General features: G+C 39.2%; 1 protein-coding gene across 1 annotated transcript in view; it reads right to left on the reverse strand.

Moving 5' to 3' along the window:
- Positions 1 to 792: 792 nt before the first annotated feature.
- si:dkey-106n21.1 (solute carrier family 23 member 2) overlaps positions 793 to 26,563 on the reverse strand; it is a 64,546-nt gene continuing 38,775 nt past the window's right edge. The window contains exons 6-12 of the mRNA XM_023276597.3: positions 24,650 to 24,767; positions 19,154 to 19,310; positions 15,396 to 15,649; positions 10,194 to 10,358; positions 8,548 to 8,656; positions 2,564 to 2,659; positions 793 to 2,294 (exon numbers count right to left, since the gene is read on the reverse strand). Of these exons, the coding sequence (XP_023132365.2) occupies positions 2,110 to 2,294; positions 2,564 to 2,659; positions 8,548 to 8,656; positions 10,194 to 10,358; positions 15,396 to 15,649; positions 19,154 to 19,310; positions 24,650 to 24,767 (1,084 nt within the window). The 3' untranslated portion in view covers positions 793 to 2,109. The remainder of the gene's footprint in view (positions 2,295 to 2,563; positions 2,660 to 8,547; positions 8,657 to 10,193; positions 10,359 to 15,395; positions 15,650 to 19,153; positions 19,311 to 24,649; positions 24,768 to 26,563) is intronic.

Genomic DNA, 26,563 nt, shown 5'->3' on the forward strand with positions numbered 1-26,563 from the left:
CCTTCCCCTCAGTCATTATCCTGACTGTAAAACATGACAGCATGCTGTGGGTGAAAGAGGCCACTTAAGATTAAATTTATACAGCCTGATACGTTGGCGTATGTGCACCGGCACTTGTATGTGTTCAACACATTCTCTTACTCAGTAGCTATACATTACTTATTATTTATCCACTAAAGAATGATCCAAATCATGTTTGCAATTAAAAAGATTCTTGATTTTTGTTGTTTAGTCTCAACAATGCTACTGCAACCCACCAGCATGCACCTGATGCAAGCTGCACAAATACCCTAAACTCTCTTTGAAACAGTCCAACTTTAATATATTTGATTCTAAACTGTGCCTCTCTTCATTAAAAGCAATCAAACGTCATCTATTTCACACACGGTAATCGATGGCATGATGACCCTTCCGATAAAATATAGGTTTATCTAAACTTAGAAAGTTGTGATAAGCATCTCTTTCACTCTTCTGAATGTTGGATTTTGCTCTAAATTATCTCTTCATGTGGTGTTCACTTTAACAGAGTTGGGGTGAACCTTATCGAAACACTGCCACAGTGAATGTGTGCCATTCTCACAGCTAAATGTGGTCCAACGAAATATTAGACTAGGTGATTTTTTTTTGGACGGGCAGTGTATTTATGACATTACCACAAGGGCTGTATTTCATGGTACTTAACAAAAGTTTGAATCTTCATTCATTCAAATGCAATAATATAAATGTAATTAGGAAATTTAAAAGACAAACACTTGAAAAAATTAAATTTAAAGAAACAAATGAAAATCTATAGTAAGTTCAGAATTTATTTGACACCAACACCTCTCCATCGTAATAGTTGAGGACGGTTTCATAAGTGTAGTACAAAAATTAGTGAAATTACATTACAATTAGATTCTTACATGTAAAAGCATATTTAAAAATTAAAAAATCCACCTCTATACAATGACAGCAGACAGAAAAAAATATATAAAGCAGTAACCTTGATAACGTTAATGACAATTTTCTTTTAAAGACATCTCATAATACATGTCTATGTCTAATGGAAATCATCTAAAAGGTTTCTGTGAATAACTGTTTTTGATGAGGTAGCAATGATCCTACTGAAAATGTGCAGATTAAATTCGTAACACCTGAACAGTGGCTCCAAGGAACATTAATGCAGATAGTTGACCACCACCAGCTGTTCACTTCATCTGTGACTCTGCATTTTGGACCAGTGCATCAGTTCACTGAAGATATATGAAAGTCATTTGGCTGCTGTCCAACAAGAACAAGTGAAATTCTGAAACATGAGTAGTACAAAGGCATTTTGAAAAAGAACAGAAAAAAAGTGTTTCACCTTGAAAATCTCTTTCACAAGGCAAAATTACCACTCTTAATGATGACTGATGATTCTGCATCACACTGCTTATTGCTTGTTCAAGAACTAAAAATGATGTAAAGGGGCTTTATTTAGTTGGATTCTAACTGTGAGGAGCTGCATTTGTCAAGAATTGTATTGTTTTACAGCACATACAGACAAAACAATTTAATTCATAGCGGCAATGAACATATATGTTTTTCTTCCTTACTAAAGGCTCATTACTGTGGATTATAATCTTTTTAATACCCTGAATGTTGCAAATAATCAAGAGGGCAAATCTGGTCCCACATCAGCACCTTTATGTGTGCAGTGACTGTCCAATCTAAAATGGTTATTTCAGATGTACACTGGAGGTTAAAAGCCACAGCTGGTCGAGCCCAGTCTGCATAAAGATGCCATGCATGCTATCCTACAATTGGAAAAAGTAGCCACTATTATTAGCTTTAGAGATGAAACAGTAGAGATTTAATTATACTAAACAACCAATCTGCATGTATTAGACCACGGGGGGAAACCAGAGCAGAAAGGCAACACAGTCATTTTACAGTGAGCAAAACTGCTGCAATGTAACAATATAATCTCATGTCCACAAACTGTTTAACTGAGTATAGAAGCCATTTTTTGTTGTAATGTCCAGGTTTTATTTATTCTTTTATGGCCAGTGCTCACCGCCTACTGTTTTGCTTTCTGTGATTAACAGGACAACGTCAGTGCTGTCCGGAGTCCAGAAAGGTACCACTTCATTACTTGGATGTCCCGCCCTGCATGGTGTTGTAAGAAGGGAGGAAGGGCAGGTACTGAAAACATCTAAACCTTTTGAAAATTGGGGTGCAGAAAGGGATGTCATAGCATGACTGGTCACATGTGCATTTGCTCTCTCCTTGCACTTTGTCCTGCCAGCTCTTGATGCCTCTCTCTTTGTCAGTGCCTGAAAAAAGAAAAAATAAGGTTAACTGACATTAGCTTATTATTGCTCATCAATTTATTGTTTGTTTGTTTGTTTTTATTTAGTCATATTAAAAGAATTCCATGCAGAGGAATAATGTGCAGTAAATAATCCAGCTAGCTGTGATTTCAACCAGAGACTCCTTGCTCAGGGCATTAACATCCATGTGGAATGTACCCTGAACTCTCATCCATCAGGTTACAGTTACCATGATAAGTTATTGTTCTTCATATTAAACTATTTTGTCCTACCTGGAATGGTGTTATCCAGGACAAACCCAAAAAATCCACCAATGAACATATGTGTGGTGAAGAGCACAATGATCACTTGGTCCAGCTCTTTTATTCCTTCAGACAGAGAAGAGAATAAACAAAGTCATTTCTTACCCCTTTTGGCAGCTTGTGAAACAATGTGACAACTGCAAGTACTGTAGAGAGATTCACGTTGTACTTGCTTCCTCCATACAAAGGGAAAAGGTCAGTTTTAGCACACTAAAAATGAAAGACATACTAGTGCCCTTAACAACAAAACTAAGAGCATCTGTGGCCTGACAGTAAATCCAACAGGACAGGATATCAGCTCAACCGGCTCCGATGGATGGATCTCACACCAGTGTTTTCTTGGCTAGATAATGAATATCTTTCACATTTCTTAAAATGACAGTTTTGAAAGTTTTTCAAAATGCAGGATTAGGTTACTCATTAGCATGAAATTTAGCAATGCAGATGATTTTGTTTTATGCCTTCACCTGGCCCTTCTGCTGGAACGGAAACGAAGGACACTTCTGCACAGCTACAGATTATGCTGTCAGACATGGTCGCTTTGTTAAAAAAAATTGGTTTCTTTGTGCGATACACTACCATTCAAAAGTTTGGAGTCATTTAAAAATGTACTTATTTTTGATAGAAAAGCATTTTCTTTCAATGAAAGTAACATTAAATGAATCAGAAATGCAGTCTACACATTGTTAATGTGGTAAATGACTATTCTAGCTGGAAACGGCTGATTTTTAATGGAATATCTACATAGGGGTACAGAGGAACATTTCCAGCAACCATCACTCCTGTGTTCTAATGCTACATTGTGTTAGCTAATGGTGTTGAAAGGCTAATTGATGATTATAAAACCCTTGTACAATTATGTTAGCACATGAAATTGCCTGGGTGACCCCAAACTTTTGAACGGTAGTGTATATTCTATTTATGACTGAATGTGGAGGCATCAGAAGTTTCCAATTCACTTCTTTTAGATCAAAAGCGGTCAAGAAGGAATTGCAAATAAATGATCACTTTAAAAAAAAAATGGAAGTGGATATATTATACAGAACCGATTTATTTTAACATTTATTCAATTAACAGAAGCGCAAATTTAGAGTTGTAATAATACTAAATAATAGGTTACTCAAACTTAAAAATACATTCATAAGAAGTAAACATTTAAGTTGAATGAAATCAATGGCTAAACTTAAGATATTAAGTGTAACTGTAACTCGAAAATGTTTGTTTCTAGCCTTCTAATTTTGACATTTCCCCTCTTTCTTTTCCCTACAATTCAAAACTAGTAGCGTCGTCTGTTTTTAATTCCATACATTGTTCATTGTAGTCCAAACCTGGTGCCATCATTTCCCTACAACGCATTCACTGATTTAGCTGTGCTATGTTAGTACCAGCTCATGTAGCCTGAAACAGAGATGAAGAACACATTACTGTGTCCGGGTAGTAATTTTTGTTAAAAATCCACATGGTTTTCCCTTCCCATCCAATGTATATCAGGCTTTGTGTTTGTCCATCTGCAGCCACAAACAGCTTCGCATAACTCTTTAGGTAGCAGTTGTATTGCCTCCAACCTGTACACTAACACTGATGTGTAAAATAATCTGTTATTCTCCTTTCTGATTAAGGAAGGCATTTTTAAACACTCTGCAACATTGTGTCCTCAGTGAAACTGTGTCTCAGTTACAATCTGCAAACATCACTGCTTTATTGGAACAGGACATTTTCGATGAGATTTCTCGATTCCACAAACTTGATTCATCAAATTAAGTAATTATTTTGTAACAAACAATTAAATTAACCTCTTTTGTACTGGTGCAAGCAATTATCACGGCAATGGATGTCTCAGACCTTGTAAGAAAGAAAAATGTTTTTGGTAATTTGGATTAATTAAACATTGACTTAAAGTCTAATTAATTAATCTCTTTGGTGCAACAAGACTTTCAAATCATGTAAGTGAACAAAAGACAGCTACACAGAGTTAAGAAGTTGTGATAATGAAGAACAATTTAACAGCATTTCCTGTGAAGTCCGCAGGTCCAAAGATGTCCAGATATAGGGGCTGATTAGGGTTGTTGGTGGCCAAGGGGCATCCTTTGTAATCACTAGACCACTGAGATGCTCTAATTTCCTGAGTCAGAGTTGGCCTTTCATGTCGCATGTGTGACTACTAGCACATGGATGAATACAAAGGGCCATTGAATATGCGAATGCCTGCCTGGCCAATGCCCTGCTTTCATAATGCCCCTCCGGCAATAAACTGCCTAATGAAGTTGTATTGAATTGAATCAAGAACTGCAAACAGCGCTGACGTAGTCTGACTCTCGTGTTCACATAACTCATCCCAACAAGCACACACACACACACACATTTCCTGCCCAAAGAGGCAGCAGTCAAAAGTTCAAGGCACCCACTGAGTCGATTTTAAGTCCCGCAGCCCGTGCATGTAAGAATGTCTGGATTGAGCAGCAGTCTGTGTACAAAGAGCATCGACAGGCCTCCTCTTGTCTGGAGCTATCAGCTGAGTGTTGAAGCTGGGGAAAGACTTGGGGTAAGAGTGCTTCATCTGAGCCGGGCAGATTACAGCCAGTGACATGGGGGCTAGCCAAGAGGATTGGGAGATAAGCAGCCTAGACCCGAGAGAACCAGACAAGCCCTCATGCCCAGCATGAACTCTGGATTAGCACTCTCCTGGGAGAAACGAACATCACATGACTCATGGGATCAAGGTCTCATGTCTGCAGAGACGAGCTATTTAATCTTGAGGATTGCTCTTTTGATGGTGTTCAAAAGGAGGGGGCCACAAAGACACCCTGCAGCCAATCAATGTGTCATCAAAAGAGGAGAACCATCATCTGATAGTCTGCGACTGATCTCTAAATGGTTCTAAGATCTCCGATTGATCCTACTTACTTCACCACATCTAATTTCATCTGTTCACGTTGTTTTATTTGTGTAATTGGGATTGTGAATTATATTTGTTTAATGCTGTAGAGAATTTATTGTATCATAAAATAATATTTCATCATTTGATCTTATTTGTTTTATCTTTTACTCTTTTGTTTCCCTCTTTCTTGCTCTCCCTACCTGTCCAACCAGCAGTGAGACTAATGGTAGGGACGAAAACATAGTCTGCTGACTACTGACTACTGACTGCTGACTACTCACAGCTATTGCTATTTGCCCAAACTGGTACACACAAACAACCCAGAAGTACCAATAAACCCAACAGATTTAACCCTTGGAATGTGTTAAAATCTTGACCTCTGTCACCTAAGCACTCTAATTCTTTCACTTGAAACCATTTTACATGTACATAACACACAAAGCAGATGTACTTACCCTATTACAGATATTTCTACAAACAAACACACAAAAATATATGAAAAAAAACCTTGTGACCTCAATAAGTCGTTACTTAGTAATATCTTTAATCAATAACATCTCAGAGTAATACAGAAAACTCTAGTGTAATGATACATTTTCCTTCTTTTGTGTGTTAAATGTGTCCTTGATGTTGTTTTTCAAGTATTAACATATTTTTTGACAGTCCCCAACAGCATGTACAATATACCATATATCAAATAATCAAGACAAGCTTATTTGAACTGACCTTACAGTTATCCTCTCACTCACATTACTAAACTTAAGAAAAAAAATACCATATTCCTCCAGTGACAGCATACAAAAAGCCATGTGATGAGAATCAAGATCAAGATTGTTAAAGCCCCAACAGTGCTCCCAACAGGTCAGACTGCTTCTTGCACCCATTTGGACCCATTGGCCTGACCAACTGAGCTACAAACTGAATGACATTTTCTGTCAAGAATCTATAACTGCATACGACACAGAAACATATTCAGACTTCAGCATTAGATAGGACTAATTAAAATTTTCTGCTTGCCACTTAAAAAAAATCTAGGCTAAAGACTAAAGGTAGAGTGTTTGCCATCTGGGCATGTGGGATTTGGGAACACCTTGGCCTTGGGAGCTTAGGCAGCAGAACCGCTGTCATCTATTAAGAGCAATCTGCGAGCAGTGGGAACACATAGCCTCGCTGAAACAGGACCACGTCTGTCACAATTTTTTGAACAACAGTAAAGCAACACCAAAATAAGAAGCTGTTCGACTCTGCTCTAGTGTGGGTCTGTAGTCTTGACTGCTGCTAGATAAAACCAAACAGTAGGTGGTGAAGGATTCTTAAGCACACCAGACACCTGATGTGGGAACAGACGAAGAAGTCACGGTGCAGTAGCTACGATTCACTACCCCACGGAGGGAATGTGAAGAACTTGCTTCCCTTCTGAAGCAGAGACAGTCTTTGATGTTTGGTAACAAACCAGTGCAGCATCCTCACAAGCATATGCTCCCCTCATGCAGTATCATGTGTAGAATTAGTGAACACAGCCTCTTGACTTGACTCCTCCCTTCAAACAATTCCCGAATCAGAGTCAGATTATATAAGGCACCTGATGACCTATATTCATCCTTTTTGTTGGCTGCTGTCCAAAGCTTCTGTTGTGGCTGGCAGTGTTAGGCATTACAGGTACATCATTAAAGTGATCGCCTAACATGCACAAGTCAGCCTTTCACATTGCATACCTAGTTGACTGCCCTCCATTTGAGGTTTGATCTGACGTGTTGGCTGAGAATATTGTGAGCTGGAACTCTACTCTGTGTCAATGCGTCATACCACAAATGGTGAGTAGTGTCCTCAGCATGTATCACGTTGGTTTGCAGCATGGTGAATGTTTTTGTAGGTTCTCCTGTTGCTGTTTTGCTGTTGCTGCTTTGTGTTTTGTTTGGCTTTCTGGTTTTTGCTTGACTTTTGTCTGGATTGTAAAACCAATTGGATTATTTTTTTTGATTCCTTTCCAAATGACTTCCTCTCTTTCAGGGTGCCATATTGTTTCAAGGATAGGCACCCCATGTGAATGAAAACACTGGGACATGGATTGCGCCATTTTGCTTGCTGTGTTGCCCCGAAGATGAGCAACATTTTACTAATTTTCATTTGGTTAGGACATTTTTTTCCCTCGCACATCCAGTCACTGCCGATTAGACTCTTTTAATTAAACTACCAGTCAAAAGTTTGGGGTCGATCAGAAATGTCCTTATTTTTTGAAAGAAATGCTTTTTTTCAATGAGGATAACATTAAATTAATCAAATATTCAGCCTAGACATTGTTAATGTGGTAAATGACTATTCTTGCTGCAAACAGCTGATTTTTAATGGAATATCTCCATAGAGGTACAGAGGAACATTTCCAGCAACCATCACTCCTGTGTTCTAATGGTACATTGTGTTAGCTAATGGCATTGAAAGGCTAATTGATGATTATAAAACCCTTGTGCAATTATGTTAGTACATGAATAAAAGTGTGAGTTTTCATGGAAAACATGAAATTGCCTGGGTGACCCCAAACTTTTGAATGGTTGTGTATGTCAATGAAAAGTTTGGTTCATAGGAGATCCTCCAAGTGGCATCGTGGTCTTCTTCCCATTCTCTTGTTACTGCGCACACCACACTAACATGTGTTAACACTGTGTGTTGGCATCTATAGAAACAACAGATGCAAGTGTTTTGTTGCACTGCATTTACTTTCGGTAATTCCATCTGACCTAATCCACTAACACTGTGTTGTGAATAAATAATAAAAATGCATGGTCTGTGAGTGAGTGTAAGGTCAGAGGCAGATTTTACAGCCCATCCCTTCATCTGTCATCGGATCAAAATTCCTTTTTTTTTTTTTTTTTTTTTAAATTGCAGCATAAATAAGCAAACAACCAGTTAATCCTGTTCTGTGATGTGGTGTCTAGTTATCCCACTTGTGCCTGTTACTATCAAGACAAAATCTGTATTTTCATGAAGATGGTCAATATTCATGTTGAGTTTCTTTTCTATAACCCTAATTTGTTGTTTTAGTGTCAGTGTGTTCATGAGCAATGTGTGTTAAAATCACCTGTGTCAATGATGCCCGGATTGGAGTGAAACCAGGTAGGTAAGACAAGGCCACCGAAGGTAGAGAAGCCAAGGATGAGGAGGTTACGAGAGGAGTTAAGATCAACATACTGGAGAGAGAAAGGAGAGAGGGACAGATTAAGTGATGCAAATTTGTTTAAATTGGTTTATTGACTCTCAGATGCAAGCCATTATTTTGTTGTTCTCTATTAACTGGCTGCCATCTCTGTTTTGGAACTTGACTAAAATGTGATTACAAATAATCTGTAAATAAAAAAATGACCCAAATTCTATTTTAGTGTAAGATTCACATTCATTTGGTCATGATGGGTTATTGCAGGCCATACTGGAGTCAGTTTAGTCTATAAATGTGCTTTGAGAGAAGATTTGTCCCACATCTGACTTAGGATCTGTTACGTGAGCTTTCTCGTTAAAACTGAAACATAATACTGGAGTTTTATGTCCATATTCTAAGCTACATCTGAGCACCCTGTCATTGCAACCAGCTATTTTCTACATACTACATACTCCACTGTTGCTTCCCTGCAGTTTTGACACCTATGACTAAGACTCAGGGGAGCAGTAGTTAGTCAGTGCAAACAAAATAGCTGTTAGAATATAAAGAGGCAAACAGTGTAATGTTTCATCTGTTTACAAAGACTGATAGAAGAAACCCTTTAGAAGAAAAATACCCTGTAAGGGTGGGGCTGTGGCTCTGTACAGATGCTTCTGTGATTGGTGTTGTGCAAGAAGACAGGAAAGATCAGTGCTTTGATCGTAATTTTTTTTTTAAAGAGCAATGAAATTTCCCCAACAAAACACTAATATGCGGTGAATCGTGTCAGTAATATCTTTGTGGGTGGTTTAATGACCAACAGTGCCAAAGACCTTACCTGGTACTCCCGCTTTAATCACACTGAAATATCTCGTAGCAGGAAATAGGATTGCAGCTGACCCTTGCTCACTTGCTAGCCTGTTTCTTGGACTGTTTCCCAGCTAACACTCGAAGTGTACCACAACTCTTAGAAAGCACAAATGCAACATGGACTCCACCTCTAGAGGGCCAACAACTGCCATGTTATTCTAAATGCATTTTGCAACCATCAACCATTATTTGAATAGCACCTTTCATGCAGGTTAGTGCAATTCAAAATGCTCTGCAGGTGACTGACAAGCTAAGGACAAGACAGTGCAAATCTAAGTAGTAACGCAACTTGAAACTACTTTGATATGCAACTGTAATTTACAGTATATAAACTACTTAAAATCACTCTTATGAGCTCCAGTTTGTTAGTTTGGATAGTTTGTTTTCTTTTCCCATAGTTATTTCTAATATATTTCTCAGCTTTGTTGTTTTTTTTTTAATTGTTTGTATGCTTTTTTAGTTCTTAAAGATGTATTTTATGTATGAAGGATGCAACCCAAAAGAAGTGTTTACTAACTGATCCCCATAGGATCCCCATTTTTTGTTTTGCTTGTATTTTAGCTCTCAGGTCAGCAGCAGAGCAGCACTTCAGTGTCTAGTTCTGTTTCCCAATGTCTTGATTTTGCAATGAGATTGATATGCCCTACTCCATGCAGCCGGTGTTCTGGATAAAATGTCCCAGTGAAGAAAATAAAATATGTTACAATATTAAATGTATTTACCTGGAGGTTGGATATCCCCACTGCTGCTATCATTCCAAACATAACAAGGAACATGCCTCCAATGACTGGGTCTGGTATGGTGATGAAAACGGCTCCAAACTTTCCAAAGATCCCCAGGATAATCATCAGGATTCCAGTTGTCTGCAGGACTAGTCTGCTGCCAACCTAACATAAAATAACAACAGGGAATGATTTTATAGTGTATACACTTAAACACACATATATTAATCCATCATTTTCACCATGCCAGCATTGTTTTGACCAAGACAGTGTGTGAACCTCTGTAAATACGTTTTAATAAGGACACAACAAATCACATGTGCTAGGATTTTTAGTTTCCATGTAGACATGTGACAACACAGAAAGTAGCTTCAGAAAAAGAATGTTAATGTTTGCAGAAGTCATAAAAGACTTCGAAACAGACCAGGCTTTATGTCTCAGGTGGGAGTTGTGCTGGTATTTCAGACAGGCTTGATTTAAGTGCAAGTACATGTTTCAGGGTTAGAGAGACGTGTTTGCAGTTCTTTTTGCACTGGGAACAGCAATGTTTTTTGAAAACTGATTTGTTTTTTCTTTTTTGATTGTGGTTTGTTTCAACTGATGGAAGTAGGGTATCAATAATCTTGGATGAACTGTTGAATATGAGCTGCAGTTTTTCCTACGTGTTGCTGTCCAAGCTGCCATACTAAATTACTGTGAATGATGTGGCTATCCTCTAAATTATACAGTAGCTCTATAAACTAAATGATGACATTTAGTTTTACTTAGATTTTTTAAAATCAGTCTGTAGAAAAACAGGCTCTTTCTTGGTAATGTGGTCAGTGATAATATTCCCTTTGAGTTTATTGCTGATCTGCGAGGGTACTTCAAAAAGTTCTCAATCTCACCAGAAAATGTCACAGGGGGACTGTTCTTGCATTATTTTTCAACATAGTCTTTTGACTTCAGTGCACTTGGTCCACTGATGTTCAAACTTTGCGGTACACCGATCAGGCATAACCTTATGACCACCTGCCTAATATTGTGTTGGACCTTTTATGCTGCTAAACTCCTCTGACTCAGTGGGGCACGGACACAGGACCTCTGGAGATGTTCTGTGGCACTAGGATGGTGGCAGTGAATTCTGTCTGTCTTATGGGTTGCAGAGTGGGTCCTACCTAGATCAGGCTTATCCTGGCACATCCCACAGATGCTCAGTAAATTTGGATCTGGGGAGTGTGGAACCCGGGTGAACACCTTAGCTCTGTCGTGTTTCCCGGGCCACTCCTGACCAGTGTTTGCAGTGTGTCGGGGTGCATTTTCCTGCTGAGGGCGGTAACTGGCGTCAAGGACTGCTGTTGCCATGGGAGGGCTGGGGAGTTGAGGGGTTGCTTGACCTGCAATGTTTAGGTGGGTGGTACATGTCAAACATCCACATGAATGTCAGGACTCAAGGTTTCTGAGCAGAACATTGCATTATAACAAGGTGATCAATGTTATTCACTTCACCTGTCAGTGGTCATAATGTTGTGGCTGATTAGTGTAAGAAGGTCACATCTTGAGCCTCCAGATTCTTCTCAACCACACAGCGACCACACAGGTGAGATTTCAGTTTCGCTCAGGCATTGCCAGGTTTGGTCACTAAGGTTCATGGAGCAGGGGCTGGTGTAGTGTTTAGCACTTTCGCCTTGCAGCGAGAAGATCTCTGGTTTGCGTCCCGGCTTTCCCGGGATCTTTCTGCATGGAGTTTGCATGTTCTCCCTGTGCATGCGTGGGTTTTCTCCGGGTACTCCAGCTTCCTCCCACAGTCCAAAAATATGCTGAGGTTAATTGATCATTCTAAATTGCCCGTAGGTGTGAATGTGAGAGTGATTGTTTGTCTGTATATGTAGCCCTGCGACAGACTGGTGACCTGTCGAGGGTGTCCCCTGCCTTCGCCCGAGTCAGCTGGGATAGGCTCCAGGAGATAGGGCTATGCATTAAAAGTGCAAGTAGTTCTTGTGTTTCTCGTGTATTGAGCTATTGTTCAAGTCACCACATGACTGCTTGTGCTACCTGCTCATGATATCGGTCAGTTATGGTTTTTTCGTCTGTATATTTGTCCTAGCAGAGCCGTCATGGAGAAGAGACAAGGTGATTGGACAGAAAGCGAGACAAATAGTCATTCTTCCACAGTGAGCTCCAAACTCAGTTGCATATATGGGAGTCAGTGTTCATGTTCCACAGTGTATTGCAAGAATGTTTGGATTTATTGGTTGAAGTCAGTGAATGGATTGCAGCATGTCTCTAGCCAATGTAATATGTGATTGAGAGCTAAGCTAACAGCATCCTCAACAGACCTGTTGGCCCCAAAATGCAAAATGGCATGTGTCCAACACAGGGGAGGTCTTGGATTTCAGTTAGGAGAGATGATTCACTCAAATGACTTTATGATTACAGATGTCACAGCAATTCATTTGACGCTGTCGAGGTTGGAGGTCTTGCTTGATTTTGACACAGGGTTTATAGTTGCATTTTTGAAATACTATGAAACTATACCTCTATGAAAGGAAATGTTAGACATGTTAGGAAACACTGGACCAAGTTCAGCTGCACAGGCAGTTTAGTACAGCTGGACTGATCCTGTTTTGGCCTTGGCCTTCTGCTTTCCTCTTTATTGCTTTCCTGAACAGGGGCCTCATCACCCTCTGGACATAAACTGGCAGAAGGGAATTATTTTCCTTGTTTATAGGTTAAATGTCTGTGTTCATGCAGTTTATTATTGCTATTGTGTTACACTTCTTCTGTTTATGCAAAAGTGTATATGACCTGCAGTAAATATGTGCCTGTCAGAGCATTTGAAACAGCCTCTCTGAGTTTCAGTGACTTTTGTAGTTCTGCACTGACTGGATTCAGATGTTAGAATAGGTGGATTTCAATTCTGTCTGTATTTTCAGATGGGTCAAGCTTTCCTAGCATGTCCCTCTAGAACGAATGATAAATCGTTTTTATCCTACCATAGCAGTGATCGAGTGCATTAGATCCTCTACTGGAACATGGCACCTGTTGTTTATAGTTGGAAAGTTCACCAGACAGGCTGATGTGGTCAGAGCACAATGACTGCCGCATTAAGGTGAAGGTCTTAGACAGAGGAGATGTAGGTGCTAAACTCCCGATTGCTATGTTTACATAAAGTAACAACTTCCAAGAGTGAAAACTAAAGCCAACAGAGAAGTGCCAAAAACTGCAGTTCCTCAAATGAATACTTGAGACTGACTCCAAAAGTGATTCAATCCCCATAGACCCCCAAGTACCCAATTTTACTGCAAAAACCAATAGCTAATATCCCCATTCATGACAACTCTACAAAGGGGCTTTTTTTTTATAACACAGAACATGCCGGCATCTTTATGGATACTGATTTTCAAAGATTTACACAGTCATCATTAATTATTCTACTTTTTAGCCTTTTTTCAGTTTTCCCGGAGTGTGAAGATAATATCTTTTAAAGGCAGTAATTTATTACAATGGAATGGTGGTCTGAATTTTTTTTTCCACTTCAAGCAAACAGAATTTTATCCGTTTCATTTTTTTTTTCACAAAAGTTCTGCAAAGATTGTATTTGAAAGTGAAACACAGACTCTTCCTCCTCCTCCAGTTCTATCTGGCTATCATTCAACTGATTAGTGTGGTCAGACAGTGAGACTCACAAACAACTACAGCACACAATCAGTTATTTAATTAATTAATTACACGCTTCCTCATCCATTTTATCACAAGACTATAATGAAAAGGTCAAACAAAATCATATCTGACTCTGATTACCCTGGTTACTGCCTCTGTTTGGGAGATTTTACAGGTCTGTCCACCAAAACATTGAGCAGTAAAGACGATTTCACTCCTGATACACAACTGTACAAACATTTTAAATTTATACTTATACTTGACCTTTATGTAACCGGGATAACATTTTGAGATTTTAGGTTTTGTCCCTGTGTCCAGGACAAAATGGCATTACAGGAATGTTGCATTAACCGATATTCACAGAAGACAGAGAGAGAAGGAAAACAGTGATAACTGTGAGTTGTGCTACTGATCTGTTCTACATTCAGTGTATGTATGTTGTTAGTGAGGATGTGAATTGAGCAATCTTCCTATCTGGGATTAAAAAAATATTTCTTGAATCAGCCCCTTGATCTCACACCCTATACCAGGAAATTCTGGATCATGGCCATAGTAGATGAATCATAAATAGTATCATCAGCATGAATTGATTTGTTACAAGAGAAGAGGCCCTTAGCCAGCAGAGCTATTCCTACTCAATCAACATTGCTTGTGCTTTCCATTGGCCATTTAGCCTATTGTCCTTTACTTCCATTCGGCATGTTGTGATGTGTAACTGTGTGCATCACATGTGAAGATAATGCAGTGTGGGAAAAGTCTGGAATTAACGAGACAAACATTGTCTAAAAATGTGGAATGTTTCAGTATAATTAATAGTATACATGAAAGAGAAGAATTACATGTTATTGAGGGATTTCTCCAACTCTATAAAACTAAATCCTGCTTTTTTACATTTAAAACTATGTACTTTTTATCAAGTTCCAGATGAGGCACTGATGATGAAACAGCACATTTAATTTTGGGTACGATGTGATCCTTGCTTGCATCTTACCAGGCCAAAGGTTTAGACACAGAAGTCCACTTGTGTTTTTATCATAATGTTCTGGCATTAAAGAGAACAATGGGGATTTTTTCTAAGGGGACATGCTAAAAAGCAGTTAACCTCTGCTCTGCCAAGTAACCCCAAAAGCAAACAGAGTTTGTGGATGGCAGCCAAAGAATCAAAGTCAGAATTAGACTTGTAGCCATTCTATTGAGTCTGGCACAAACTTTTAGCATCTGGCAAAGAAAATGAAATGTGTAGCAGCTAAAGAGCCAGACAGTTTCACTATCTCTAATGTATCTGAGTGAAATTTCTGAATACAATCTGAGTAGTGGGAGGCCAAACAATGGCTAAAAGGAGAGAAAATATTACATCTACATTCATCAAATTGGCAGGAACATGATTCTAAATAAATTCTAATGTGCGGCTAATGTGGTAACTATTTGCTACCATGTAAGCTGTAATGAGGTGATGATGTATCTGGCTTGTGGCATTGTCAGAACCCCAGTGGCCAAAAATTCAAGTAATTCAACCCTAAAGAACCCCACAGCCTAACCAGAGATAACTATGGTGTGTACCTTAGTAATGCCAAGTGCAGCAATATTTTGGCTGTAGGAAGTGGTGCCATTTCCAGTTCCCCACAGTGCAGCCAGGATGCAACCAATGCCCTCCACGGCGATGCCTCTGTTGATGGCATGAGTGGGTGGTGGAGGCGCACCAGACAAACGAGCACATGCATAGTAGTCACCAATGGATTCCATGGTAGATGCCAAGACGCCCGCCATCATACCCAACACTGAAGACAAACTCACTGTGGGTAAGCCCCATTGACCTGCAGACACAAAGTAAACATATTTCAGTTTCTTCAAGACTATGAAGGAAGATAAAAACAAACAATCATTGCTCCAGCTCCTGGTAGCACATTAACAAAATTTAGCTGAAAGGTTTATTTTGTTTTGACTGAGGGGTTAGCAAGCTTCTAGAAGGTGGCCTGAAATGACCTAGAGGGTTCTTTCATTAAAATAAAGGGATTTATTTTCTTTCTTTTATATAACCCTTCTTTTAAACTGCTCAGGAATTTGTGGACGAGTTGTACACACACACACCATGCAGACTTTATTCAGATTGTTAGGAGACATCTGGACAGAGCTAAACATGCTAAGGTTTTAATATCTACTATTTTAAAAGATTCTAATACAACAAAGTCATCTCAGCAGTCACCACAGAGGAAAAATTATCTGTGATTTCCTCACACTAACAACTCAACGGGAGAATACGAGATTCTAGCTCTCTGTTACTGTTGTAATTAAGACAGTTTTTCTGATGCTATGTGTTTTATGCCTCCTTAGCACAGCAGTACACAGGTATTATACATTTTATTAGGTTTGCTGATGTAAAAAAAAAATGTTTGCGTTTTTCATAGTGCAGTTATACAGGGGCTGTTGTGCTAGTAAATAAGTCCAAGTATCTTTTGAAGTTCACTGCCAATGAATTAAAATGTAATCAGCATTCAAAGTATTTAGTCCTGTGGACATGGTTGGCTCAAAGCCTGTTTCAAATTCTCTGCAATGTCTCTACCTCAAATGAACCCAAGTTACAAAGGCAGGAAGCATGTGTCGGATCATGTTCTCTGTAGATGTCAGTTACACAAGAACCTTAATATTAGTATTCTAAGTATTTTAACACTGCACACTCTGTTGGTTAAGTTGGACTACAACTGGACCACTGTTTCTGAGAAAAACATCATGACAATCATGAAAAATTTGTCACGATGACTACCCCAATTGTAGTTACAGTAAGACATGCTCAAATGTAAACCTTGTGCACATGCAAATGTTTAAGCATTCTTACATACAAGCATATGGTCACCTATTCATGCTAGGTCGGAAAGAAAATTCAGCTGGTTTCTGCCCCTAGATTTGATATGAATCTGTGTCATTATGATAATATCAATGTAATGCAATTCAATATGATGCGATTTGATGTGTTGAGTATTATGTCATAGCAACATCAATATATTTTTCTTCAGTGTTATTCCTCTTAATGCATGACACTGCAGGAACAACACACTATGCAAGTATGCTAATCTAACCTTAAGCAAATTTAGTAACTAGATCCTGCCAAAAACACATGCACAGTTTTTAAAAGATTTACAGTGGATGCGTTGCACTTGCTATCATATAAAACTGTTGTATTTGTCAGTTTTTTTCTTCTCCTACAGTGGATGACGATGTTCAAGTTCAAGTTGCAAACAGCTAGTAGCAAGTGTAATTAATCAAAGCCATAAAATGGACTTTGCCATTCACTTCCATCCATAAGAAAGCTGAGATCAGACTGACCCTACAAGGGAGTTTTCTAAAGTCCCCAAATCCATATTTTTGGCAGACATATGCATTCAATATTGTGAAAAAAATGAAATTTAGCTTTACTGAGAAATATTTATATAACACTAATGTCAAACATGATTATTGTGATTGGTTCTAAAAAATGACAGTTCCAAAGGTTTCTGAATTTTTCCTACTACATCATGTGGTTTTCGAAACAATGAATCATATGTTCCACATGCAAAATCCTGCGAACCGTTAGCTATAGCCAAACGACTGTTCACAAGAGGTTTGCTGTCTCGATGCAAATAGAAAAATCTGTAAATTTATAGATCATCAGGTTTTAGACATTTTTAGACATTAATTAAGTTTTCAGCCAATAAGATTTAAGCAGTCACAGCAGTGGTTGATCATTTTTCATGCAGAAACAATGTAACGAATCACTAAGAAGCAGATGTAAAGCATGCAGCATAGCATGACTTCAATTTTCCGTTGGTTTGGATGTTTGTCAGTGATGGGAGACATGTCAAGTGAATTGTACCATTTTACTCAGCAGAGTCAAACCAGTTAGGACATATATGTAAAGCAGCAGTAGCTGAAAGATTGTTCTTTAGTGATAGAACCACTGCAGGACATCAGACGGCATTACTTTACAAATGGTTATTGTAAAATGTGTTCTGTATACACATACACACACATAAAAATGCATACATATATGCTGTTGTGCAATTTCAGCGAGGTCAAGAGAGGATGAAGAGACAGAAACAAAGACACAATGGAGATTAAGATGACTTAGGTTGCAAATAAGGTGTACTGATATCAGGAGAAGTGACACCGACAAAGCAGCAGTGCATATGAGCAATGCCAGCATCAGTTCTGAGGATTCTCTCCAATCTTTGGGTATATATTGTAGTAGGGAGAAGGTCAGATTTAGCTTACAGACCAGCATAGAGACAACTAGTCTGCATAGTCACGTCAACAGACAATATCTAATCTCCTGCAGCGTCTGCCTGTCTAAAGGCCATTATGACCTTAGAAAAGGGAAAGAGTAATTTTCCTTTTACATATACACTACTGTTCAAAAGTTTGGGGTCACCTAGGCAATTTCATGTTCTCCATGAAAACCCACACATTTATTCATGTGCTAACATAATAGCACAAGGGTTTTCTAATCATCAATGAGCCTTTCAACACCATTAGCTAACACAATGTAGCATTAGAACACAGGAGTGATGGTTGCTGTAAATGGGCCTCTGTACCTCTATGTAGATATTCCATTAAAAATCAGCTAGAATACTCATTTACCACATTAACAATGTCTAGACTGTATTTCTGATTAATTTAATGTTATCTTCATTGACAAAAACTGATTTTCTTTCAAAAATAAGGACATTTCTAAGTGAACCCAAACTTTTGAATGGTAGTGTACAGATAACAATTACTGAACATAACTCCTGTTTGATGAGGACATAGGACATAGAACAATGGATCTTTGTTATATTAACCAATTGTAAATGGCATTGTGAAGAGGAGATGCCTGATACTCAATGAGGACATTGAAACGGGATAAAAAATTTTATCTTCTCTGATTTTAACTAAGTTAGCATTTGTCTTGTCTGAGTTTAACCAATTAGTAGCTACCCTGGAGCAGGTACTTTTTTCTCTCATAAAAATAGCCCTGAAAGAGGCTCTACAGTAGTGGTTCTTGTAGTTGGAACAGGCATAATTCAGTTCCTGCAGTAGAAAATAGACAACTGCCTCTTTGTTAAAAGGCTGTTATTACTCTCGAATTAGGCAGAATGTCATTACTTTGCTGTAGATTTTCAAATGCCACTCTGGCCTGTTGATAAAGACACAAAGACGTATTGCTTCTCAAAAGTTTCCCAAGTGCCATTTATCTATAGAGCTCAAGATTGTTAATTTTGGCTATACAGAATCAAGTTGGGGATGTGTAGGTGTATAAAAATAGTCCAGTGTTTGAGGGGTTGAAGGTATAATATCTATGCACTTACCTGGGTAAGGAACATGAAACCATGGGGAGTTTTTCACAGCATCCAGGCTGATGTCCGTCCTGGCGGAGAAGCCATACTGATCCGACTTTGTAGGCAGGACGTCAAAGATGGTCAGTAAGAAGCAGACCAACCAGCCACCACACATGCCAAACAAAGCCTAGAAATTATTATCAGATAGAGAAAATGTTGGTACATTTTAACTCAGCCAATTTCGTAAAGCTCTTTTGAAACAACTCCTTAGGGCCTGAAGAGATTCTATTCAGTGCATATTTTGAACACTGAAGACACAGAGTAACATATTTAAATTACTTACAATAATAGTTTCACATAGCCTACATAGCAATCATTATTTGCCATTTATCTCATTTTTATCAACCAGTGACAGTACAATCTATCTTAAAGCAAATAAAACAGTCCACCCCTACCTGCAACCCCAGCTATTGGGTAAAATTCTTCTGAAGCATATGTTCCTGCAAAGTAACTGCTTTGTCCTGTATAATCATAAATTGTTCAAGTATGACATTGATAATGATTCCACAACTGTTTGATACTGAATCATAAGTGAAATGGCATTTTTCATAAATGTTACTGCTGTACTGTTTTAAACCTGTTTTAAATTTGTGGCTATGTCTCCTAAAAATTACATCGCTACACAACAAAACTGCATTCTCATTTACTTTTTGAGGGAAAGATATTGTATCACAAACACATTTTTAGTCAATATACCATACCTCTGCCATCTATTTTATTGTTTTCCAACTGCCACTCTATTTAATCCACCCAGTCACATATTAGATGGGTTGGGACTCATCCCAGAAGGTGGAGGAGAATCTTTAAACATCTAGTGAGAGGGTTACTATAATATAGTTTTGGTGCCTAAACACAACCACACAGCAAGTGAAAATGAAAGTAGACACTATGTTATTGATTTATCTCCTAAAATCTAGTTTCCATGTATTTTAGAACATATTTAGAGGTTTCTTTTCCTCTAAAATGTGCAGTTCTATTAACTCCCCACCTCCTTCTCGACCCACACCTTCCAACCCACTGCAACTCTGCCAGCTCACCTATGATTGCTGAAACATAGTGAAAAGATTCTCCTCTATGCAATGGCAATTTATAATATTGGAGTAATTCAGCGATTAATGTTAAAACTGGACACCAATTCTGAGGCAGAGTAATGATAAGGAAAGTCCTATGCTGCTGGGTGACAGGAAGAGTTCTTTAGGTTTGGTATATATGAAACCCTGACTTGTGAATTGATGTCTTCTCGAGTGTCATGGGTACAGTGCAGTTTCAAGGTGGAAATGCTCAGCCATGACACACTTATTTCACTAATGATGTATCTTCTAGCATGTAACAAAATACCATATAAACATGTTAACAAGGTAGAACAAAACACATTTTCACCAAAGGTGGTCTTTAAGTCTTAAGAATAACATTCCCATACAGGACATGAAGCCCAATCTACTAGGTGTAAGTCCTGTTGAGGACTTACAGCCCAACCACCTAACACGGACTTTGTGGCTCTTCTAAACTTGAAACATTTCCAATTATGTCGCAGTCTTACATTTCAGGGAGAAGCTCTTTTACAACATTAATTAAAGTGCAGCTCAGTTGTGTAGAAATTTGAGCCCTTATGCGCAAGTGTACCATATGCCTTGGGCACCGGTGTGCTATTCTTTTACATTTTTACAGGGATTATGTGTGAGTAAAGAGCTGTGCACAAGAATGCTTTCATCATTTCCTGGCCTCCTCAAGACAGTCAAACAGTAGCTCAAGAGAAGAAAAGCCTTCTGGTAAAGTCTATTTATTAGGGTTTTTTTTTCACTTTTGCTTTGATACCATCTCCACACTCTCAACTATATAGCCAATGAAGAAAATTATATGACATTTACAAGGAAGTCATGTTTGTTTATTTATTTATTTTTTTTTGGTCTGCATTTGTTCTCATTGTTTAACTCCACAAAAGAGGTGTCAACATTGTATGAGATTGATGCATATTTTAGTCTTGCAGCCAAATATTTTAATATTTAGTGCATGTGTGTGACCATCACCGGCCCTCCCTGAAAGCTAAGCAGATATTCTTTATTAGAATTCCCTATTATAAGCCAGGGAGGGCAGTGCTACACCTCAGTGATGTGTGGGGGAAACAAAGACTGGACAAGACGAACAGGACAAACAGGACGAACAGGGATAGAAATTAACAGGCGGAGCTATTGCAATTAAAGATTGTAAGGTGGTGTGTTATTCCCAACTACTAACTGCCCATCAATAAAACAGAAAAAAATTGAAAACAGAAAAGAAAATCAAACCAACACAAAAGAAAAAGAGATTCAATAAATAAATAATTAAACAAATGGTACTGAGCACCATAATTGTGGATGTCTTGACAGTATAGAATAGAATAGAATAGGCCAGAAGAGGATACTAGTGCAAGAGAGAATGAGTTTAGGGTAGAGACTCTGGAGAGATTCTCAGCACAATCTGGCGGGTCCCATCATTCGCTGAAATGGGACTCGGCAGTAGCTGGCAAGACCTGATCAAACATGCAAGTGTGAAGAACCCCGAAGCCCAGAACAGCAATCATGGCAAGGCAGGGCCAAGCCAACAGGGCACCCCTCCCCCCGGGCCGTAGGAGCCACAGGGTGGCGCCCCCAGAGAGTCACCGGGGCCACCGTGAACGACGCGAACCCGGAGAACAAGAGGGAGCAGCTACCGACAAAAATGGACAGTGTGGTGGGGCCTGGCGACGCCAACAGGGAGGCACCCTGCATACCCCCCGCACCAGGCCCCAGGTGAGCGCAGTACACCCAGGGCCCCCACACCCCACAATGCGCCCTGACAACCCACCAGGACAGAGCCACCACATGCCACCAGCCCGCAGTACAGCCCCAGCGCCCACCAGGACGGCCAATCCAGCCCCCGCAGCCCACCAAGAGCCATCGCACCAGCCTGGACCCGTCGGGCACGCAGGAGAACCCCCCCAGGCCTTATCCCCCAGGTCCCAGGGACCCCCCAGCCACAGCAACATGGATGATGGTCCACCCCCGCCACCCCATAGCTATAAGGGGGCCGGGTCCCACCAGTGAGGCCATATTAGTGAGATCCCCCCATTACTCCCTATTAATGTCTCCCGATCCCAGACTGGAGACATTATCCCTGTACCGTGATAGTGTAACCCTGAGTGTCATGTGGTGCATTAAAAGTGGGGAGGCTGGGCGAGGCGTCCAGGGGGCGGGCCAGAGGACCACAGAGGATGGCTACTCTGCAGCCTACCCTGACCCAAGTTCCCCGAGCCGTCCCAGACCTACCCCCAAGCTGTGAGTGTGTGTGGTGCATTAAAAAGAAAAGAAATTAGAGAGCAAGTCATGTTTAAACTACAAATTTGTTTACATCTAATATGGTTAAAATATGTCACGCATCACATGATACCTCGATTATGAACAGGACTTGGCAAAGACACTGTGTGGACTACTGGTTGTTAGCTAACCTCACATAATGGATTATGTGGACTCACTCTTACATTCCATATAAATCCTGATCCAATTTCTTAACTCTCAAAAGCATAGCAGTTTATAATTTGTGTGGCATATTTTGATGATGGAAGAGAAATACTGATGAATAGTTACAAACAAATGATCTTGTTTACTCTATGAATAAGAGACCTTTGGGGTTTTTTTTATCAGTTTTTTAGGCTTCGCTGGATTTTTGAGTCATTCTGTCAAAATGTGTAGGGCTGTCTTACATTAATTATTTCAAAGGGCTTCTGACTCAGGTATTTAGCTCACGGGCAAAATTTCTGCCTTCAGTTTGATATTTTTGTCATTCTGTTGCTCCTCTACCTGTGGACTCAGCATTTCATTAGCACAAATCCTCACCATCCTTCTAGGCATTCATGGAATTATACAAATTCACACCCAGACGCTTCAAAGCACATCCAACCATGCTCTAAACTGCTGCCAATATTGGCTAAAATGTCTTGCACATTGATGAAAATGGTTAATTTGTATATTCAGAAGCAGATCACACCACAGTTGATCTCTCACACTTTCATCAAAATCGAGGCAAGATTCAATGCATGTGTCTGATTGACAGCTACAGAGAGTTGTGACTATGTGTGTCGGCCCCGACACAGACAAGGTATGCAACTGCATGAATGTAAAGCAGGGAAGATGTTATGCAGAGCATGTGTCTTTGACTGAATGAAGGCTAGATGTTTTAAAAAAACAAACAAAAAAAATCCTCATTGACTGCTCAACTGATCATTCAGTGCTGTTCAATCATCACAGGAAGTCTATACCTGACAGGAGCCATAGGACACCCTCTGTCCATGTGCCATCAAATCAGACAGGGAAGACTTCCCCTTCACTGTATCCCCACCCTACTCCTAAAAACCACGGCAGAACTTAGGTTGACAAGAAACAATTAAAAAAATGGTTTTAAGCACATTTTGAAATGTGTCAGTATTTGAAGCTACGCTAGCTTAATTCTAAGCTTTTTTTTCTTCAGGTTAAGGTGACATCTGTATCATTATGACTACTTTCAGTTTACCCAATTGGCATTGCTTGAAATCAGAAAATGTGTATACTTAGAATAAATTGGAATATTTTGTAAAGATGAACAAAAAAAAAGTTCCACTTTTTGTTACTGGAAGCACACAGTACTGGTCTTCCATCCAATAAGTATCTGAGGCACTTTGATTAAAATACTAAAGTTTTTATTGGTGGATGGATAATCCAACATGTTTCGACTCAGAGAGTATTCATCTAGGTGACACCCTGGACAAAGACCAACACTAAAGACTTCCACTGATAAGAACTGGGAGAGTCATCATGCTTTCATCTAGCTTTAGTCTTGAGGAGCACCTGATTTTGTATTCTTTTACTTGTTAGCTTGGCCCAGCGTAGCACTTTTTAATTTAGTTTAGTTTTTGTATTTATAAAATATTTTGTGTTGTTCCTACATGGCCAGAGTTTTTACAAAGTGAAAATAATTAATTTTTCTGACTACCAAGACTTGCAAATAAAGACTTAGCCTCAAAAAATGCCAAACAGCCAAAAACATGTTCTTCCAGTAATCTTTTTTTTTAGAAAACAAGTTCAATTCGTGCTGATGATGTATGTGCTCAGTTACATATAATCTTCTACAATAAATAAGTAAAGAAATAAAAGCAAAATATCTGCTCAGGAAGATAACAATATTGTAAAATAAATAAATAAACTGATTCGAGGATACAAACACTATCTATGAATAATGAATTGCTTTGTCTTGAGATTTTTATCTCTCCAAAAACGATTCAACCCACTCAAAGTAGACAATCAGGCTTTGGTTTGATACCAGATGATGTTTTACAGTGTATGTTGAAATCTAAATGTGTAGTGTTGAAGCAAGGCAAGGATATTATGAACATGTTTTGTGGATCCTGAAATTCAATTGTCTTTGTTTATTCAATAGTAGAAGACAAGCAGAATGTGGATACATTTGGAAACTCACAGAAAAGAGTTTGAAGAGTGGATACTGGAAAACCTTCCACTTCTTGTCCTTGTACGCAATCATTGGAACATTCACTTTGCTGAGGTATTGGGAGAACAGGAGGATCAGAGACACTGTGCTGTGGGGAAAACAGAATACAGGATGAGATATGTCAGTCACAGTCATTTACCCCCAGGTCTGGCCTTCACTCCTAGCTATTAGTGTCATTGTATTTAAGCACGGCATGCTTCCATATATCACTGTTAGAGGGAGGTCAGAACAAGTAAAAACATGTCATTTTACACAATACATGACACTGGAAAAGGTTTTTTGGTAAGTAACAGCGTTGGTGCAGCAAAAGTGACCATTGGAATATAAAGCACTCAGTCCCTGCCTTTGAATGGCATTTCATGCTGTGCTTGAAACAGTTCATGGTGCGCTTGAACACACTGCACATTGTGCATGAAATTCTGTTTAAGATCAGTAGTGTCAAGGTGCATGTTGTTGTCAGTGGGAAAGTCGGGTGAATATCTAACAAGGCAAGGCTTAGTTTTAGGAATAAAAAAAGATACACTACCGTTCAAAAGTTTGGGGTCACTTAGAAATGTCCTTATTTTTGAAAGAATTTTTTTTTTCAATGAAGATAACATTAAATTATAACCCTCGTGCAATCATATTGGCACATGAATAAAAGTGTGAGTTTTCATGGATAACATGAAATTGCCTGGGTGACCCCAAAATTTTGAACAATAGTGTATATTATTATTTCAGAGAAAAAAAAATCTTGTCCATTCTCAGCTTCATTGTGTTTCACATGCACTCTGAGCAAGTCATTCAAATCATTGTGAAGATTTACACTGTACACACACTTACCCCTACACAGCAGGAGCAAAAGCAATATAGTTGGATGTTATGAACAAAAGATGTGTGCTTTGAGCTTACATCACTGTGAAGCACTTTGGTCACCTTTTGGGCTGTTGTGAAGGGCTACAGAAATAAACAGGTCAAAACTGAAAACATTTTTGCCATTGAACTGCACACTATAAAACCTGCTGGGAAACAGCATTAGCTGTTCAGGATGGATGTCAGAGGAGGAAGAGGTCATGTTGGAAGAAGAGAACGTGGATGACCTAGACCACAGCCAGAACCAGAACCTGGACCTGTCCATGTACCTGGTCCTGGACCACTTTACATGGTATGTAAATGTTGTTTGTCACCTCAGTGACATGTCTATCCTGGAACAATACAAGCAGTCAGAAATGTTCTAAGAATACTGTAAAAAATCTAATGCGTAATTCTGGTTCACAAGTGCTGGTAAAATTACAGAAAGTGTACATGACTGACTTTTTCTCTGTTTCATGTGCGTTTGTTCCAGAGAGTTTTTCAGTTGGATTCTGATGATACACATGAATACATCTATGTGGATGAGGCTGGTTTCAACCTGGCCAAGAGGAGGAGAAGAGGGAGAAACATCATTGGACAACGGGCTGTAGTCAACGTCCAGGTCAGCGTGGGGCAACGTAACCCTCTGTGCTGCAATAAGCAATCTTGGAGTAATTCACCGTCGTGTAGTTCTGGACCCATAGAACACCCAGCATTTGTTGACTTTCCTAGATGGACTTGGTGAGGGCCTACTGACATGGGTGCAGCAGGGCGTTTGGCAAGAAGATGCAGTTTTTGTTGCTGTCTGGGACAATGTTAGTTTTCATAGACGACTATTGATTAGGTAATGGTTCGATGTGAACCCTCAAGTTATTGTGATTCTCCCTTTCTGAATCCTATAGAAGAATTCTTCTCTACATGGAGGTGGAAGGTATATGAGCAGCAGCCATACTTTGGGAAAATCTCTTGCAATCAGTGGTTTTGGCATGTGGTGATGTTTCTATTGATGCATGTCAGGGCTGGATCAGACACACTAGGTCTTTCTTTCCACGT

The sequence above is a fragment of the Amphiprion ocellaris genome, chromosome 3 (assembly GCF_022539595.1).
Source record: "Amphiprion ocellaris isolate individual 3 ecotype Okinawa chromosome 3, ASM2253959v1, whole genome shotgun sequence".
Taxonomy (NCBI): domain Eukaryota; kingdom Metazoa; phylum Chordata; class Actinopteri; family Pomacentridae; genus Amphiprion; species Amphiprion ocellaris.